Here is a 17,234-nt window from a genome sequence, read left to right on the forward strand (position 1 = left end):
CTACGTGTTAAGTGTTTATTCTTCAAAAGTGTTTCCTTATTCTTTGTTATAGTGCTACATTTTTCTGCTTTTGTGACCTCTGATAGTTTCACAGAACGTAATTATAACAGCATTTAATAACGTTATTGAGCGTGTCTTTCTAGACACAAACTTCTTCAGCAAAACGAATTCAACTATCATGTCATCTTCATGACAGTCATTATAGGATTGAAATAAGTTCAAAATATCTCTCTGGGAGAGTCTTCTGCTGGGCTGTCTCTATACTATCTCCCCCAGTCATAATATTGTTAATAAGATCAGAAACTCTCCAGGAGAGTGAATGTACCTTCCTGTCCTTGTGGGATGGTCTTGATTACAGTCATTATAAGACTATAACTGTGTTCGCAAACATTTCTCCAGAAGAGGACCTTGTAAGAAGGTCTTTTTGTACCACAGCATTGCTTTCTTAATCCTCCCTTCAATTAAAAAAAAAAGAAAACTGACAGAGCAGAAGTAGTGTAATGAGAAATTCATATATTATAAAGTCCTTGATGAAAAATCCATTTTATGTGAGCGTCTTTACATGAATTTAAACCAGAAAGAAGAGGTGCATGGGTGTGTGCTGTTCTATCAGACAATGAGATGTAAATGTTTTATACGTGTGGAAGTGAAAGTAATTCACACGTATTTGAATCGAGTGTGATACTGGAGCAGAGTATCAAAACACATTCATGGTAGTTGGTCAGTACTCCTGTTAAAAGATACACCCCAGCCCATCATAGTAATAAAATGGTTGCAATATATCCCAAGTTTGTTGATATGCCATTTTAAGTCAAAGATTAACATATTGCTTTTGTATTATTTTAAAAGATGTAGCATAAAAGTATAGCATAGTAGATAGGCAGAATCAGTTTCTCCTCAAAGGAAACTAGTCCTTTCAAGAGCTCAGCCCAAATATCTGACACATACAAAGATGCAGGAGGAAAAAGTTCACCATACTTGTTAATATAGCAAAAGATCTGAGGTGGATTATTTATTTCTGTGAGTGAGGGCCTGTTACCTCATTAGAAAATTAGGGGAGCAGCCTGGCTAGATTATCACTAAGGTCCTTTTGCAGCTCTAAAATTATATAATATTTATATTTTTGTAGACTTCAGATGAAAGTGTTTTATGCATCCATTCTTTTTTGGGAGGGTGGAGAAGTCACAGCCCTAAATTATAGGAGGCTGTGTTTCAAACCCCAAATGCCCAACTCTTAACCATAGATAAATGCCTTTTAAAGGTGCTGCAGTTGTCTGTAGAGTCAGTAATCCCTCTCAGTGAATGTGTTATCGTACATTTGACACACAACAGTATTATCTAAGAATGAGAGTGTGTACCATGTGTTACGAAGACCAGAAAGAAATGTAGGTACTTGCACTTCTGTTAAAATTTCAAATAACTTAATGATTAACTGTATTTTTTTTTTTTAAACCTAGTGGTAAGGAAAAATAAAAGGACTGAATGTGTTAGCATTCATAAAGGTTGACTGATGAAAACAGTGTATCTTTGGATATTATTTTGCATATATATGTTAGATTGCTGTATTTCTTTTGGTCTTTATATAGGAATCTCATTTCTGGAATTGTTCCTGGCAACCTGCTTACTTGGTAAAAGTTTGGTCTGTCTTTTGGAATCATGGCCATTGCATGGGTAAGAGGAATGGACTCTCCTTCACAGGACTGTGATTCTTCTCTCCCCTTTCCTCAGCAAAATGGCTTTATGCTTCAAAATCCTGGAGGAAAGGAAGGGCAATTAGTTGTATCACAAATGTCATTCAAGTATCCTGGGTATCTTTACTGTCTCCTTACACTGCCCATCCCCACCAAAAACCCAACAGCTTCTCCATTTTAGAAACATCTGGAGAAGAATCTTGAGTAGGGGATCCCAGAATCCCACTATAGTTAGAAAACCTTTCTTGAGCTTCATTTTAGAGCTATCACCATTTCCTTTTTACTTGGAATTCAGGAGTTTACAGAGCATAGTTATTTATTGGTTTCTGTTCATCACTTCATGTAATTGAGGTCTGTGCTAAAACTACCCTTAGAGTTACATTCACATCAAATATCCTCATAGCAGATTCCAAAACTGATCCTTCCTTCATTGGTCTAATTTCTTTATGAATTCTCTAAGTTCTACAAATTATAGGTTGCAGTTTCATAACACATCTATCAAGTAGGGACCATGCCTAGAATTTTAAACACTACAAGTGGTATACAGAAATTTAAAATAACAAGTGGTATATGGAAATTTAAAATATTACATGAAAAAATAGTTCAGTTTACAGAATTGACAACTATTTTAGTACTATTGAATGTACGTTTAGAAAATTGTAGTTTATTTCCTTTGAGATTATTTTTTGGACTGAAAGGGCAGTAAACTTTTTAACACCCATGCCTTGGAAATATTTTCCTTGAGTGGAAGTCAACTGCTAAGCTTACGTTCTGCTAATGTTATAAACCAGTGAGTTAGCCCCAAACTGAAAGTTCTGTGGAAATTAAAGACAAATGGCTTTTATTAGACATTAGTATGAATAGCTCTAGCTACTTAAAGACTTTATATCGGACATGGTCTCTGGAGTTATAATTGTGCCCTTGAGGCAGATAAATGTTGATACCTATACTAAATAGTTGTGTATGGATGAATTATAATTTTATTTACAAAATGTGATATTCACATTTAAATATGTACTAAGGCCAAATCTGAACCCTAATAACTAAATAAAATTTGCTAAAGAAATTAACTTTTCTGGTTTCCTCATCTGTGAAATGAGGGGATCTTTTTAGAGAATCAGGACTTAATCTATAAGCCTGAAAATTTATATAGGTTTAGGGTCTTAAGTAGATTAGATGGCTTGCAATTGAGAAATGTTACACATTATTTAAGTAAAAAGCCTACATAATTTGTCATAAACTTAATCAGCTTCTTAAAGGATCAGAGTATCCTTGACAGTTGTGTATATAATGGGTCACATGACTTTAGTTCAGAGACATACGGGATTTCTTACAGACTCCTCCCCAGCTTCATTATGGGATGAAGAAACTTCCTCCCATTTCACTGTGTCTTCTTTTGTGACCTCAAGACGAATGAGCAGAATTCAGTCGCATGGTTCAGGCTTTGCAGCCAGATCAAAGTTTTGCTTCTTGGCCTTTTGGCTAAGATCAAGTTTAGGATGGGGACTTCCGAGGTGGCACAGTGGTGAAGAATCCACCTGCCAATGCAGGGGACGAAAGAGATGCAGGTTCGATCCCTGGGTTGGGAAGATCCCCTGGAGTAGGAAGTGGCAGCCTGCTCCTGTATTCTTGCCTGGAAAATTCTGTGGATGGAGGATCCTGGTGGGCTACAGTCCATGGAGCTGCAAAGAGTCGGAAGCGACCGAGCACAGACCAAAGTTTAGTTCCTGGCCCTACAGATGATTAACAGCTTGACTTTGGACGAGTTAACCTCTGAACCACATTTTTCTCATCTCTGATAGTGATACTAACTTCATAGGATGATTATGAGAATTAAACAAGATGGGGTAAAATGCCTGGCCTATATTAAATGTTCAATAAGTGAGTTCCTCTGCCTTTCAGAGAGAACAAGACAGTCATTTTTGTTAAAAATCCATGGTAATACTGTTGAGTGATTACAAACCTGTTGTTTCTTTGCTATTTTAATAGGTATTTGAGTTCCTTACTTTGTGCAGAGTACTGTGCTAGAGTGAAAAGTCACACTCCTTAGCGTTGGGATTTGTGTCTTAAATCAGCTGCCTGCCCCTTGTTGCCCTGGGGTACAAGGTGAAACAGCTGAGATTACAGCTCAGAAAAGAATGAACTTTGAGAGCAAATAATCTGCTCACTAGTTCAAGGCAAACATTTATGGAAGGGATATTTCCAGCAAAATACAGAGGCATGCCTGGAATGGTTGCTCAAAAAGACATCAAGTAGCCCTAAGTTACACTGCCTCCCAAAGTCTTAAGCAGCCTGTAAAAATCTCTGCAGAGAAGCTGAATCTATAAACCTGTTGGTGAATCGTTCACTCCTGATTCATCATTCTAAGTTCTAAAAATAATGCAGTGGGTATAAGGAAGTAACATGGATTTTTATGGTACATTATATTGTGTCACATTAAATATAGTTGTTAATGTTTTCCTGTTTTTAGAAAACTGAAGGTAGCAAAAGAAAACACATCATTTTATCATTTATTAGAGAAGAGTGATTTAAAGCCTCTTTTCTGGAAAAAATAACCCACTGTTAAAAGGTGACAAAATACATATTAGGAGTGAGGAATTATAGATCGTAACAGGGAAACAAATGAAATATTTGTCTTTAGAAGGACATTGACATTTCTAAAAGTACTGAGGTTCTTAGAAACAGTGGAAATTTTTATCTTAACCAAGGGGAAAAAAATGTGTAACAGTCTCTAACACACTGGTGACCTTTTACTGAAGTCTTGTCTCCCCAGCTTCAGTTCGTTTTATGTCTTCATCCCAGATTAATATTCCTAAAATATCTTACCATGTGGCTACCCCACTGCCACAGACTTCTGTTTCTTTTGAGGTCTCCCGTGACTTGTAGTCTTAACAGCTTTGTATCCTCTATTACTCACTAGAGCCTTCTTCATTCGTTAACTGATTCCCTGGCCTCCCGTTCTCCATCTTGGAATGCGTTCCCCTTTTGGCTTTCCATCCGTCACACACACATATCCAAAGTCTAGGTCTCACCATCTAAGATGAGCTTTTCCTAGTCCTTCCAGTCTCTGTCTTTGAATTCTTTGCCACATCTTTTTAAACACAACTTTTCTGTCAACAATTTAGTCCTGTTTCCAACATGTACTTTCATTTTTTGACTAGAATGTATGTTAAGTTCCTTGTGAGAGAACTTGCCCCTAGAGGGCTTTAAAATTTGTCAGGAGACAAGAAAAGTTCTTTTTAACACCCCGAAGACTGAACACATAGCTCATAAGATGAATAGAAAAAAATGTTCAGCCTCAACAGTTAAGACATCTAAAAGACTTAAGGCACCATTTTCCATCTATTAGGTCAGTAGACATAAAGAACCACAATATAGATTTGTGGGTACAAAGAAATAGCCTTCTGGTGGGAATAACTATTGCTATCACCTTCTGGAGGATAATGTGGAGAAAACTTTTAAAAACTATTTATCTTTGATCCTGTAATTCCACTTTTAGGAATGCATCCTGAGGAAATAAAAGACATGCACAAAGCTGTTTGTTTAAGGCGGCCACCACAGTGTTAAAGAATAGGGCAGTAGCTGAGTAAATTCTGATCCAGTTGCATAATGGAATACCACACAGTCATTAAAAATAATAAATGAAGAGTGTATCTTTTTATGACTGCCCCTGGATCGTTTCTAGTATCAGCATTCTGGTTTTCCTTTGGGAAACTGATCTTCCCCTTTCAGTCTACAGTCTGAGTGGACTGAGAAACCAGCAGTTTGGGTTCCCCAGAGAAACAGACTCAGATGGAGATTTTCATGCAGAAAGTTTGTTGTTTAGTCACTAAGTCGTGTCTGACTCTTGGGACCGAATAGACTGTAGCCCGCCAGGCTCCTCTGTCCATGGGATTTTCCCCACAAGAATACAGGAGTGCATTGCCATTTCCTTCTCCAGGGGATCTTCCCGACCCAGGGATCAAACCTGCATCTCCTACACTGACAGATTCTTTACCACTGAGCCACCTGGGAAACTTTGTTGTTGCTGCTGCTGCTAAGTCGCTTCAGTCGTGTCCGACTCTGTGCGACCCCATAGATGGCAGCCCACCAGGCTACCCCGTCCCTGGGATTCTCCAGGCAAGAACACTAGAGTGGGTTGCCATTTCCTTCTCCAATGCATGAAGGTGAAAAGTGAAAGTTAAGTCACTCAGTCGTCTCCAACTCTTAGCGACCCCATGGACTGCAGCCCACCAGGCTCCTCCGTCCATGGGATTTTCCAGGCAAGAGTACTGGAGTGGGGTGCTATTGCCTTCTCCAGGGAAACTTTGCTGGGGATTGTCAAAATCAACAGCTGTGGCGGGGCAAGGGGAGTGGGGGGCGGTCCAGGGACTGGAAATTAAGCAGAGAGAAGAGCTGAACTGTGAAGCAGCTGTCATTAAGGCCTCGGATGACCCCAACCAGGAGCCTGGACTCATCCTTTAGGTGAAAGAAAGTGAAAGTGTCAGTTGCTCAGTCGTGTCCAATTCTCTGTGATTCCATGGACTGTAGCCGGCCAGGATCCTCTGTTCATGGAATTCCCCATGCAAGAATACTGGAGTGGGTTGCCATTTCCTTTTCCAGGGGATCTTTCCGACCTAGGGATAGAACCTGGGTCTTCCATATTGCAGGCAGACTCTTTACCATCTGAGCCACGAGGGAAGCTGCAGCCTCGACTGCTAACTCCAGCTGAGGGGGCTGGAGTTCAGATCTTTTACATCCCACATCAGTCATCGGATGAGAGCTAACAAGGGGAGCAGTGACTCTGGTTAAGGGCAGTTTCCAGAGTGACTCAGCTGAGAGGCGTCAGCTGCTACTACTCCCAGCAGATGGGGGAACCAGTGCCTTAGTCTTAAATGGGAAGTTGGGTGGTACCCCACAGCACCCATTAGAGGTGGGGCTGACCCCACCCCACATCCTGCTCTTGGCCAGGTGCAGCTAATCTGAGCATTCCAATACCACACAACCCTTGCCTTCAAATAGTGACTGGTTCTGGGGTGGACCCATGACTCAAAAAGGTCAGTGAGATCCATTATGGGGATTTTTGCTGGAGCAATTAGAAAAGATGCTTTATTGCCCTTGGGTTTCCTAGGCTGGGACAATGAAAGCACGGAACTTTCTTCACAGCACTACAGGGAGTCTATTTACCATTGAAGAAAACAAGGCCAACAGTCAGAAAAAGAGTGAAGAGATGGGAGAATGAGAGCCTTACAGCTATTGTTTGGGCAATTCAACCCATTTAAAGTGCCTGAGCTTTTCAGTTACTCAAACTAGCATACTATCTTTTTGGATTCCTGTTTAAGTGGCTTCTGACAAATACAATGGCACACAAGAATAATAAGGAAATATTCATAATGCTAAGTGAAAAAAATCAACAAAACATTTTACATGTAAGTAATGATGCTGGTTTTGTAAAACTAATTACTATAAAAAAGGAAAATGCAGTACAACAGAAACAATGGTTACAGTTAAAGGAGGAGATGGGAATGAGGCCAGCTGAACTGTGTGTTCGGCAAAGAAGTCAGGGTCTTGGATTTTATACTACTTACCCTACTGACCCTACCAAGTCAATTGTTGGATTCCCGTCAAAAACAGCTAAAGGGTATTGTAGAAACCTGTTTTGAGGACTTCCCTGGGGATCCAGTGATTAAGACTCCACGCTTCCAATGTAGGGGGTGCAGGTTCAATTCCTAGTGGGGAGACTAGGATCCCACATATGAAGTGGCCTGGCCAAAAAATAAAAATCGAATCTTGTTTCCGTTCCATCGAATCCCATCCACCGACCCTCATCTCCCGAGGATGACACCTTCTGAGGCTTAGAAGCCTTCACACCGGGTCCCTTGTTTCTCCCACTCACTGCACACCTCGATCCAGCCACGCACAGTCCCGGTTCCGATTCTCCAGGAACGCGTCCTCGCCTTCTTCATCCCCCACGCCCCACGCCCACTCCTGCTCCTCCTAGAAGGAAGCCCTAGGCATCGACGTGGAAGTGGGCGCCCCTGTGTGGGCCCCGCTGCGCGGCTCTGGGAAACAGGTGGGGACGCAGGTACCCTCTCGGCTTAGAAGGAGAGTTAGGTGTCAGTCAACTCGGGACCCCGAGGTGTCGCGTACCCGTGGTTCTGTCATCTCTGAGAGCGGCCGCGTGGCGAGGCCGGGCGCCGGGGGCGGGCGGCAGGGCGGGTACAGCAGCTTCCCCGCCCCGGGGCGGTGCCGCGCCTCCAGGCCTCGCGTCTCCCCGCCGGCCGCCCGCCGGTCCTCTCGGAGCCCAGGCCGCCGCCATGTCTTCCGGGGCCAGCGTGAGCGCCTTGCAGCGCCTGGTGGAGCAGCTCAAGCTGGAGGCCGGCGTGGAGAGGATCAAGGTGAGGCTGGCGCCTGGCCTCGGGCGCGGAGACCGCCCGCTCCCGCCCCGTGCCGCCCCGTGCCGCCCCGTGCCGCCGTCCGCGGGCCTGAGAGGAGCAGGCCGCTCCCGGGCGGAGGGTTGCGGAGCCGACCCCGGCGCTGGCCGGGGAGCCTGACGCGGTGGGCGGCCCTCAGGACGGCGCCCGGCCTGGCTCGCGCGGCCCGGCCTCTGTGGGTGGGAGTCCGCGCAAGGCCGGGGCCGGACTCCAGCGCCCGGGAGGGGCGGCGGCGCGGGGACCCGAGAGGGAGGCCTGGTCTGGGGGCTCCGGGGAGAAGCTCCTGTCTCCGCGAGCGCTGTCCGGGACCGAGCGCCCCGGGGCGGTCAAGTTTCAGTGATGCGGACAATGACTCGGGGTGCGGGGCAGAGGCGAGGACCCCAGGAATGGAGGCGACTCTCTGGTGGCCTCCCCTCCCCGAACTCGGCGGGTGCGGGAGAAGGGGGTCCTGAGCTGCGGAGGCGACTGAATGGACGGGCCTCGGTGATGGGTTGATAGGATGCGAGGGGAGGAGGGCATTGCCCGGCTTTCCGGCCTGGTAACGGGATGGATGGCGTGGCCATTCGCTACGGTAGGGGCGAGAGATGGTGCGTTCAGTTTCGGCTACGTGGACTTTGAAGAGATGCCCGGGAGGTGTTTGACTGCTTTGGCCGAAGCTCAGAGAACAAAGCTGAAAGACCGCAGGGGAGTGAAAACTGAAGTTACCGGAGCGTGGAAGCCAGGGACCCGCTGAAAGAGATGGCTGTGAGAAGAGAAGCGAGAGAAAGCCGGGATACTGGAGCGCCGAAGGAGAGGTTATCAAAAACTGGGGCCTTTGTTTAGTGTTTAGTCACTTGATAAAAAGCCTCTGGTGTGTAATTGTGTTTACCAACTAGCATATAGCATTATTTGTAGAATGTGTGTGTGAATGAATGAACACTACTGTGATACTCGTGAACCGGATAGTGCCTTTACTCTGGACCACGCCCTATTCTGTGCACTGAAAATACGGTGATTCCTTGGGGGAAGGTAAATAATAAACATATTAACCAATAAATAAAATAATTTCAGAAAGTGATGTGAAGATTATATACAAGGTAAAGAGAGAGTTGTGGAATACAAAGGAGGCTTCAGTGACATAGTTGTAGAAGCCAAATATAAATTATAATAGGATAGGCAGACACTTTTTGAAAAAAAAAAATCTGGTTTTAAAGAAGAAACTTTTTTTTTTTAATTTAGGAAATGAAAAGCTGTATTTTGAGGTGAGAGGAAGGAACACACTGTATTTCTAGGTCAAGGGGGAGAAACAAAGGGAGGAGAACTGGAGGTAGAGACAGGGAGTCTGAGGGTGCCTGGGATTGGAGGGGGCACCTTCTGAGATAAGAAAGGAAGAAAGATATGTGTAAACATATATATTTCCAGATAGAGACCTAAGAACTTGTATGATGACAAATGTCTTTGTGGAATAGGAGGCCGAGTTTTCTTTTAGGGCAGAAAAAAGGGGAACTAATGGAGTCACAAGAGCTGAGGATGGGGGAGAGAGCGCTGTGGGGATTGCCAAAGAACCCCCAGCAGACACATTCGGAGACACCTTGCGATTCCGAAGACCTAGCTACTGTGAGACTGATTGTCTTATTTTCCTTGTTCTTTTTCTTCTTTTGTCTCTAGCAGCATTTTGGCCACCCAGGCATCTGTGGTGAATGGTGGTTGATCCAAGTAGTGAGTTAGCAGGGGAGATTTGCCAGAAAGATAGAAATGGGAGTAGAGAGCAAGGAGTCCGAGGGTCTGGCTAGAAGGAGGCTGAACCGAGAAGGAACAGAGCCAGCCTCCCTGTGATGGGCCAGATGAAAAAGGAAGAGATGTTCCCCTTGAGGTCAAAGAGCAGGTGTAGTGAGAAGGCAGGAAGCAGCAGGAGAGATTGTGATCAGAAGGTAGGATGTTGGAGTGTGCAATTTCAGACGCGGAGCAGTGTTGGCTATAACTGTTGGTGTTGAGGAGGTTGTTTGAGGAGAAGAGCTCAGGAAATGGAAATTAGGATTGCTGGAAATGTTGAGGATGATGTTGGGGCCTGAGATGGAAAGAAAAACCCTAAGCCGGATGTCTGCCTATCCTGGAAAGTAGCTGGGGGAGGTATTCTTATCTGCATTTTAAAAATAGTTACAGGTGATGAAACTAAGGCCAGGAGAAGTCAAGTGACTTGCTCAAAGTCACGCAGCTTCTTTGTGGGGTGTCCTCATGGGAGTATGGTTTAGGGTGCTTGGCAGGATTATTCTCAGGCAGCACCTTAGGGAGTCACAGCCATCCAGGGTCTCTGGTCTGCCTCATTTCAGGGCTCAGTGACAGACGGATGTTCTCAGCACATCCAGAGATGTCTTCTCTTTTGCAGACTTGCTAACTGGTAAATAAAGCAGAATACTGGTTTCAAAGCATTTGATGGAAGGCACCCCTTTCCATTGATTGGAATGCTCAGTATCGTTACAAGGACCCTTACTTGCTTTGGAGAAGTCTCTCAGAAGTTGATTGGTCAGCCTGGGCTCCAACCAAGGAAAGGAATATGATTTCAGTGGGGTTTAGCCCACTTCCATTGAGAGGATACAACTTCTAAGGGTTGGGCTTACACTCTCCCAGGCCAGAGTCTCTGCCCCTTGAAAGTGCAAGAGAAATATTGACCACTTAATTCTTCTCCTATTTTCTCTGCATATCTTCCACCTTAACTTTTTGACCATATTATTTAGGCTAGCGTCTAGTTAGTCCCACTTTTCTGGGGGTCCTAGGAGATAGTCTCTTTCTACCCATCATGTGTGGAGTTCCCCTGTTCCCTCTGAAGGAGACATAATTAGCATGAGCATAATTGGTTCCAGATTTCTTTTGAGTTAATAACTTATGAGAGTCCCTTGGACAGCAAGGAAATCAAACCAGTCAGTCCTAAAGGAAATCTACCCTGAATATTCATTGGAAGGATTGATACTGAAATTCTATTATTTTGGCCACCTGATACAAAGCGCTGACTCATTGGAAAGTGCTTTATGTGCATTAACTCATTTAATTATTACATCAACTCATTGAGGTAGGCACTATTACAAATACATTTCCCAGATGAGAAGTAATGTGCCCAGAGGCTGCACTCTTGACCAGTAAGCTATTCTGCTTCAAAAGCATGATGGAGGAACCTCATCACTTGCTTTGAGCAGACTGGATAAGGCTCCACCAAGCCTTGTAAATATTAAAACAGTCTGTTCACATGGCAAATCTGGATATATCAATGCATGGTTTATAAGTGAAAATTTGTAAAGGGCACATTAGTATAAGCTACTTCTTTACACTTTGTCTCAAAACCAGGATTCTATATGGGTGAAAAATATGTTTTCTCTTTCCTTGGTCGAATAAGCCACTAAAACAAAAAGGCCCTAAATCAGAGTTCATAGAAGTTGTAACTTTCCCTTTTTAGAGTTCAGTTATTAGAACTTGCAGCAAAAAGAGACTCTTGGAGGTTGTAGAAAGTGTGACCTTTATCAGGTTGTACGATCATTTTTCAGAGTTTCAAGTGACTGCTGGATGGATCTGTCTGTGAGCAGCATGTCAGGAGCTCGTGTCCCTTTGTTCCAGGTCTCTCAGGCGGCCGCGGAGCTTCAGCAATACTGCATGCAGAATGCCTGCAAGGATGCCTTGCTGGTGGGCGTTCCAGCTGGAAGCAATCCCTTTCGGGAGCCCAGGTCCTGTGCTTTACTCTGAAGACTGGTGAGTAATGATATCCCAGGCCATCTTGGGGCCATGGGATTATCCTGGGGCTTCTTACATTTCTACTGTTCTTGAGGAAATTAAATAATCTCAGCAAAATGCACAACTTTACCTGAAGGGTGACTCTAATCTGCTGGCTTGTGAAATACATCTAATTAGGAGAGCCTCAATCCCCTTGTACTAACTCACCAGATGATAATATCCTTATGTACTTGAGCTTTTGAGCTGACTTGGCCAACAGTAATTTCTTGTCCTTAATACCGTCTTCTCTGTCCTTACACCATCCTGGAGTTGTGATGTTGCTTGGTGCTGTCAACTGACTGGTTACTCTTGGGACTAAGCACTCTGCAGAGGAGACTCGTTCCTGCCACCAGCTGTGATTTCTTTCCTAGAGGCTTTCAGAATGTATTTCTGTGTATTAATGGAGGAACAAATGTAGTAACTGGGGAAAGTGTAAGTAGGATTAAAAGAGCCTTAAAAATGTATTCTTGAAATGAAAACACCTCTTTAAAGGGTAGGCCTACATTTCCTGGGTTCTAATGTGTTATATGGGGTCTTAATTCATATTTTCACTTTTTTTTTTTTTTTTTAAGAGGTCAGGGCATAAATTATTAGTCTTTTGGGGCCAGTATATTTCAAGTTACATATTCTCAGGAGTGTTTATGGGTTCTCCAGGTGGCGCAGTGGTAAAGAATCCGTCTGTCAATGCAGGAGATGCAGTTTCGATCCCTGATCTGGGAAGACCCCCTGGAGTAGGAAATGGCAATCGCTCCAGTATTCTTGCCTGGAAAATTCCATGAACAGACAGAGGAGCCTGGCAGGCTACAGTCCATGGACTCGCAAAGAGTCAGATACAACTGAGTGAGCACACACACATACACAAGGGGTGTTTATACAGGAAGTAATCATCTTAGGTCTTTTTTCATATACTTGAAAAGGAAATTATTCACGTTAACAAGAAGGAAGTAATAATACTATTAGGTGCTATTGTATCTTTTAATGGAAAATGTCTACATTTATGATATTAAAATAATAGTCTTATGTTGGCATAGCATTTGTCTTTTTACAAAGCACTTTCATGGGTGTTACTCATTCAATGGTGTCGTTTGGATTTTCTGATATTAACCTATTACTTTCTACTTTGAGAACCCTAAACTGACCTATGAAATAATGACTAGTTATTTTTATGTATAAATCTTACTAAGTGAAAACCTACCAAATTTTCTTTACAGTAGAGAAGAAGTTGGCTGAAGAATGCTTTCAAGCACAAACTGATGAATGCCTGCCTCCAAATTTCAAGAAAACACTTCTCTAACCACGTGACTTCTAGATATTTCACAGGACCGTTCCTGTGACCTGGTCCTTTAGCCAACATTCTACAGAAATTGATGTTTCTACTCAATAAGGAAACTGGGTGAAGGTGGAGATTTTAAATAATAATGGCCTGATTCTTTGTTGAAGTGCTTTATACTTAAACAAAAACCTTACCGCCAAATATACCAAAATACACTTCTTTCATTAAGTGAATTACTAGCGTTTCCATGCCTGGAATGTTATGTATGTTTTATTTACTAGATGTTTACATTTTGGGAAGGAAAACAGTGTTGTTTGTTAAAAAATTGAATATTTGTAATTTGCTGTTCCCAACTAAGATCTTTATACCATAACAAAATTTGTTCTTTTCTCATGAATTTATAATTTCTAAATGAAGACAGGCAAGTATAAAATTGGGGGAAAAATGGGCTTTGTTAATCAAATGATGTCTTGATTTTTCTAAATGAGGAGATTGTTTTATTTTCAAGACTAAGCATGGGATCTGTTTCTTAGCACCCTTGTTTGAAAAGATGAATGTTGTTTTCTGTATGAGACTGCCCCATCCTGTATATGAAGCAGATTTGATCTTCGTCTTAAGTTCCTCTACTTAATAGGGGTGGTTTTACTTAAAAAAAATAATACTAAATTATTTCATATTTAAATGTGATCTACAGAGCATTGCAAATGATTTTTTAAAAGTAATGTGGAAATATGACAACCTAAATGAATTTTTAATGTCACAGGTGTATTATTTTGATGATGTGCCTTTGATTTAATTTGGGACACTTAAAAGAATACTTTATTTGTGTTTGTTTTAATCTTTGAAGAACTTGGAAATAAAATTTCTGCTTAATTTCTACTAATGACAGCAACATTTTATGTCTGATTTTGTTTTAAGGCTTCATAGATTTTGTTTGCTTGGGCGATTGAGTGCTGAAAGTGGGAAGTGAAATTTTTGTTTACAAGTCCTTGTAGAATTTTGTGAAAAATAGGTATAATATGCAGACATATCTCAATTACTGGCAGCATTTGCTCTTTGAGATAGCTATCTATTCTTGTTGTTCACTCGCTAAGTTGTGTCCAACTCTGGAACCCCGTGGACTGCAGCATGGCCTGGCTTCCCTGTCCTTCACTGTCTCCTAAGTTTGCTCAGATTCATGTCCATTGAGTCAGTGATGCCATCCAACCCTCTCATCCTCTGTCACCCCCTTCTCCTCCTGCCTTCAATCTTTCCCAGCATCAGGGTCTTTTCCAATGAGTCGGCTCTTTGAATCAGGTAGCTAAAGTATTGGAGCTTCAGCTTCAGCATCAGTCCTTCCAGTGAATATTCAACATTGATTTCCCTTAGGATTGACTGGTTTAATCTTCTTGCTGTCCAAGGGACTTTCAAGAGTCTTCTCTAGCACCACAATTCAAAGGCATCAATTTTTCAGCACTTAGCCTTCTTTATGGTCCAGCTCTCACATCCATACTGGAAAAACCATAGCTTTGACTATATGGACCTTTGTCAGCAAAGTGATGTCTTTGCTTTGTAATACACTGTCTAGCTATGGATAAATCCATAGATAAATGGGGATATCTTTGAACATAAGTAGTGTTACAGTAGAGAATGTAGAAGTCATTACTTGGAACTCCTTTAACTTCCAGCCACTAAACTTCTAAATCTAAGTGATCTAAATCCTTTCCATGGGATCAAAATTCAGATGTCCCTTTTCTAACCCATTTATTCATTCTGTGGATCTGTTTCATCTTCTCTGAAGTGTCATATTATCAATTGTCCTTTCTGTCCTTTATCTTCAGCTTCTCTCTTGGATTCTTTTTATTAGCACTTAAACATTTTCTATTCTCCATCTTAACAACAAGAAGCATTTAGAAAAGTCTCCATTAAAAGACACATTTTCAGTTATAAAAGACTAGTAAGCCTTAGAGATCTACTGTTCAGCATAGTGCCTATGGTTAAGAGAGCTGTACTGTTTACTTTAAAATTTGCTAAGAGTAAATTTTATGTTAATTGTTCTTATCACAAAAATAATAAGGCAGGAAGAAACTTTTGGAAGTAAGGGGTAAGTTTATGGCATAGATTGTGTTGTGGTTTCATAGGTATATACTTATCTCCAAACTCATTAAGTTGTATACATTAATTATGTACAGCTTTTGATGTGTCAGGAAAAAAAAAACACCTCTTGATTTCACTTTCCCTTTGGCAAAAACTTGGTAAGATAGTACAAGAAAAATATAGACATCTCACATATGAATATAGTTGCGTCTTAAATATAAGCAAATCAGGTTCAGTAGTTTATCAAGAGAGAAGATACAAGCTGACAAAGCTAGTTCAACATAAGCAAAGCATTGTTATTCTTTACATGAAGGGTTTAATGAAGAGAATTTATGCCAGCAAGTCATTTGATAAAATTCAGTAGTTTCTGAATAAAAACAAAGTGAATTCGTGAAATGAGAAAGAAATTAAAGATGATAAAGGCAGTTTATTAAAACCAACAGTAAATTTAATATTACACGGTGAAATGTGGGAGCATTCAGTATATGAGAAACAATCAAGATACTTTTTTTTATCACCACTATTCAGCATTACTTTGGAAGTTTTAGCTAATGCAGTAAGATGAAAAAAATGAAATGGTGTAAACATTTAAGAAGTAATATCTGTATTTATGGGTTATATAATTTTACACTTTGAAAACTCAAGAGTTTAGTAAAAAGAATACTTGAATTTGTAATACAATTTAGGAGGGTGGCTAAATGTAAAGTAGATATAAAAAAATAAAAAGTATTTTCTACACAGACAATAGTTAAAAATGGAAATGGACACATCTTTGTAAACCAACTATAATTTTAAAAGTAGAAATGGAAACTGTATCCCATTTCTACTTTAATGACAAAGCTATAAAAAATACTGAGAATACATTTAACAAAAGTGCAAGAATCAAAGAAAAATTTTACCAATGTTTATAGAACAGAATCTAAAATTTCAGGATTATAGGATGATGTCATTAAAATGCAATCTTACTAAAATTTATGTAGATTATTGGAATTCCTTTTTTATTTTTTAAGAGAAGTTAGTTAAAATAACTGAAAATTTATATGGAAAATCAAGAGTCCAAGAATAGCTTTTAAAACTCTGTGTGTGTGAGTGTGTATAAAACATGGGAGGGTAAAACTTGCCTTACCAGGTACTAACTTACTTTGAAACTGCTGAATCAAAATGATATGACTTAAAAAAACAAATTCAAAATAAACAATATTATTGTGGTCCTAGGAATAGCCAAATAGATGATTGAATTGATCATAATAGTACAGAAGTAGGCCTGATTTTTTTTTTTTTCCTATTCAAGGGAAACAAATGGTGTTGGCATTACTGGCTATCCATTTAGAAGGAAATAAAATTGGGCCTGTATTATACTCTGTAAAAAAATTCCACATAGGTTAAAGAAAGGTGATACACAGGCATCAGAAGAAAAGTTAGAATAGTTGTGTAACTTCAGGGTAAAAGAGGGCTTCCTAAAAAAAGCAGGAAACCCAGAAATCAAAAAAGAAAAGGGGTGTATACTTGATCAAATTAAATGTAATAAATAAATAAGCAATTTAAATAGATAAGTATGAAATTTAAAATTCTTGTACAGTAAAAACAATAAAGCAAATAAAAAAGCAAAAGCAGAAGACATGTTTTCTTCAGCTTTCATTTTGGATTGCTACAGTTTGCACTCCCCATCCCCACCAACCCAGGCTACTCCCACTTATTACAATTGTTGGATTGTTTGCTTTAGGGCAGGCTTATTATTTGGGGAGAAAAACCAGACTCTTACTGTGAGAGGCAAAGAGTGGGACACCCTGGTGTTTGTGCCCAGTTGTATGCTGAGTCTCAGTGACAAGGGAAGGAGTATCACCCCCCCCTACAATTGCAAGGGGCAGCTGATATTCTGATGAGTCTGACAAAGTTTGGGCTGGGCCTAGGAACTTGAGGGTAAAGCCACTCAAAGGTCCTCAGAGGAGAGCATCACAACTACCAGTCATAGATCTAAGTTTGGGCAAGTAACTCCCCTTCAAACATAAAAACGTAACGGGGAAATGCTCTGAGAGAAAGAAT

At 41.2% G+C, this 17,234-nt stretch overlaps 1 protein-coding gene across 2 annotated transcripts; it reads left to right on the plus strand.

Moving 5' to 3' along the window:
- Positions 1-7,957: 7,957 nt before the first annotated feature.
- Positions 7,958-14,003, plus strand: GNG10 (G protein subunit gamma 10). 2 transcript variants are annotated; one of them, XR_001500918.3, is made up of 4 exons: positions 7,958-8,068; positions 11,690-11,821; positions 12,497-12,682; positions 13,054-14,003. XR_001500918.3 is itself a non-coding variant. In NM_001114512.2 (3 exon segments), coding segments are annotated over 2 exon segments (207 nt in total). In that variant the 5' UTR covers positions 7,961-7,987; the 3' UTR covers positions 11,816-11,821; positions 13,054-13,998.
- The last annotated feature ends 3,231 nt before the right edge of the window (positions 14,004-17,234 follow it).

Source organism: Bos taurus, chromosome 8 (genome assembly GCF_002263795.3).
Source record: "Bos taurus isolate L1 Dominette 01449 registration number 42190680 breed Hereford chromosome 8, ARS-UCD2.0, whole genome shotgun sequence".
Classification (NCBI taxonomy): domain Eukaryota; kingdom Metazoa; phylum Chordata; class Mammalia; order Artiodactyla; family Bovidae; genus Bos; species Bos taurus.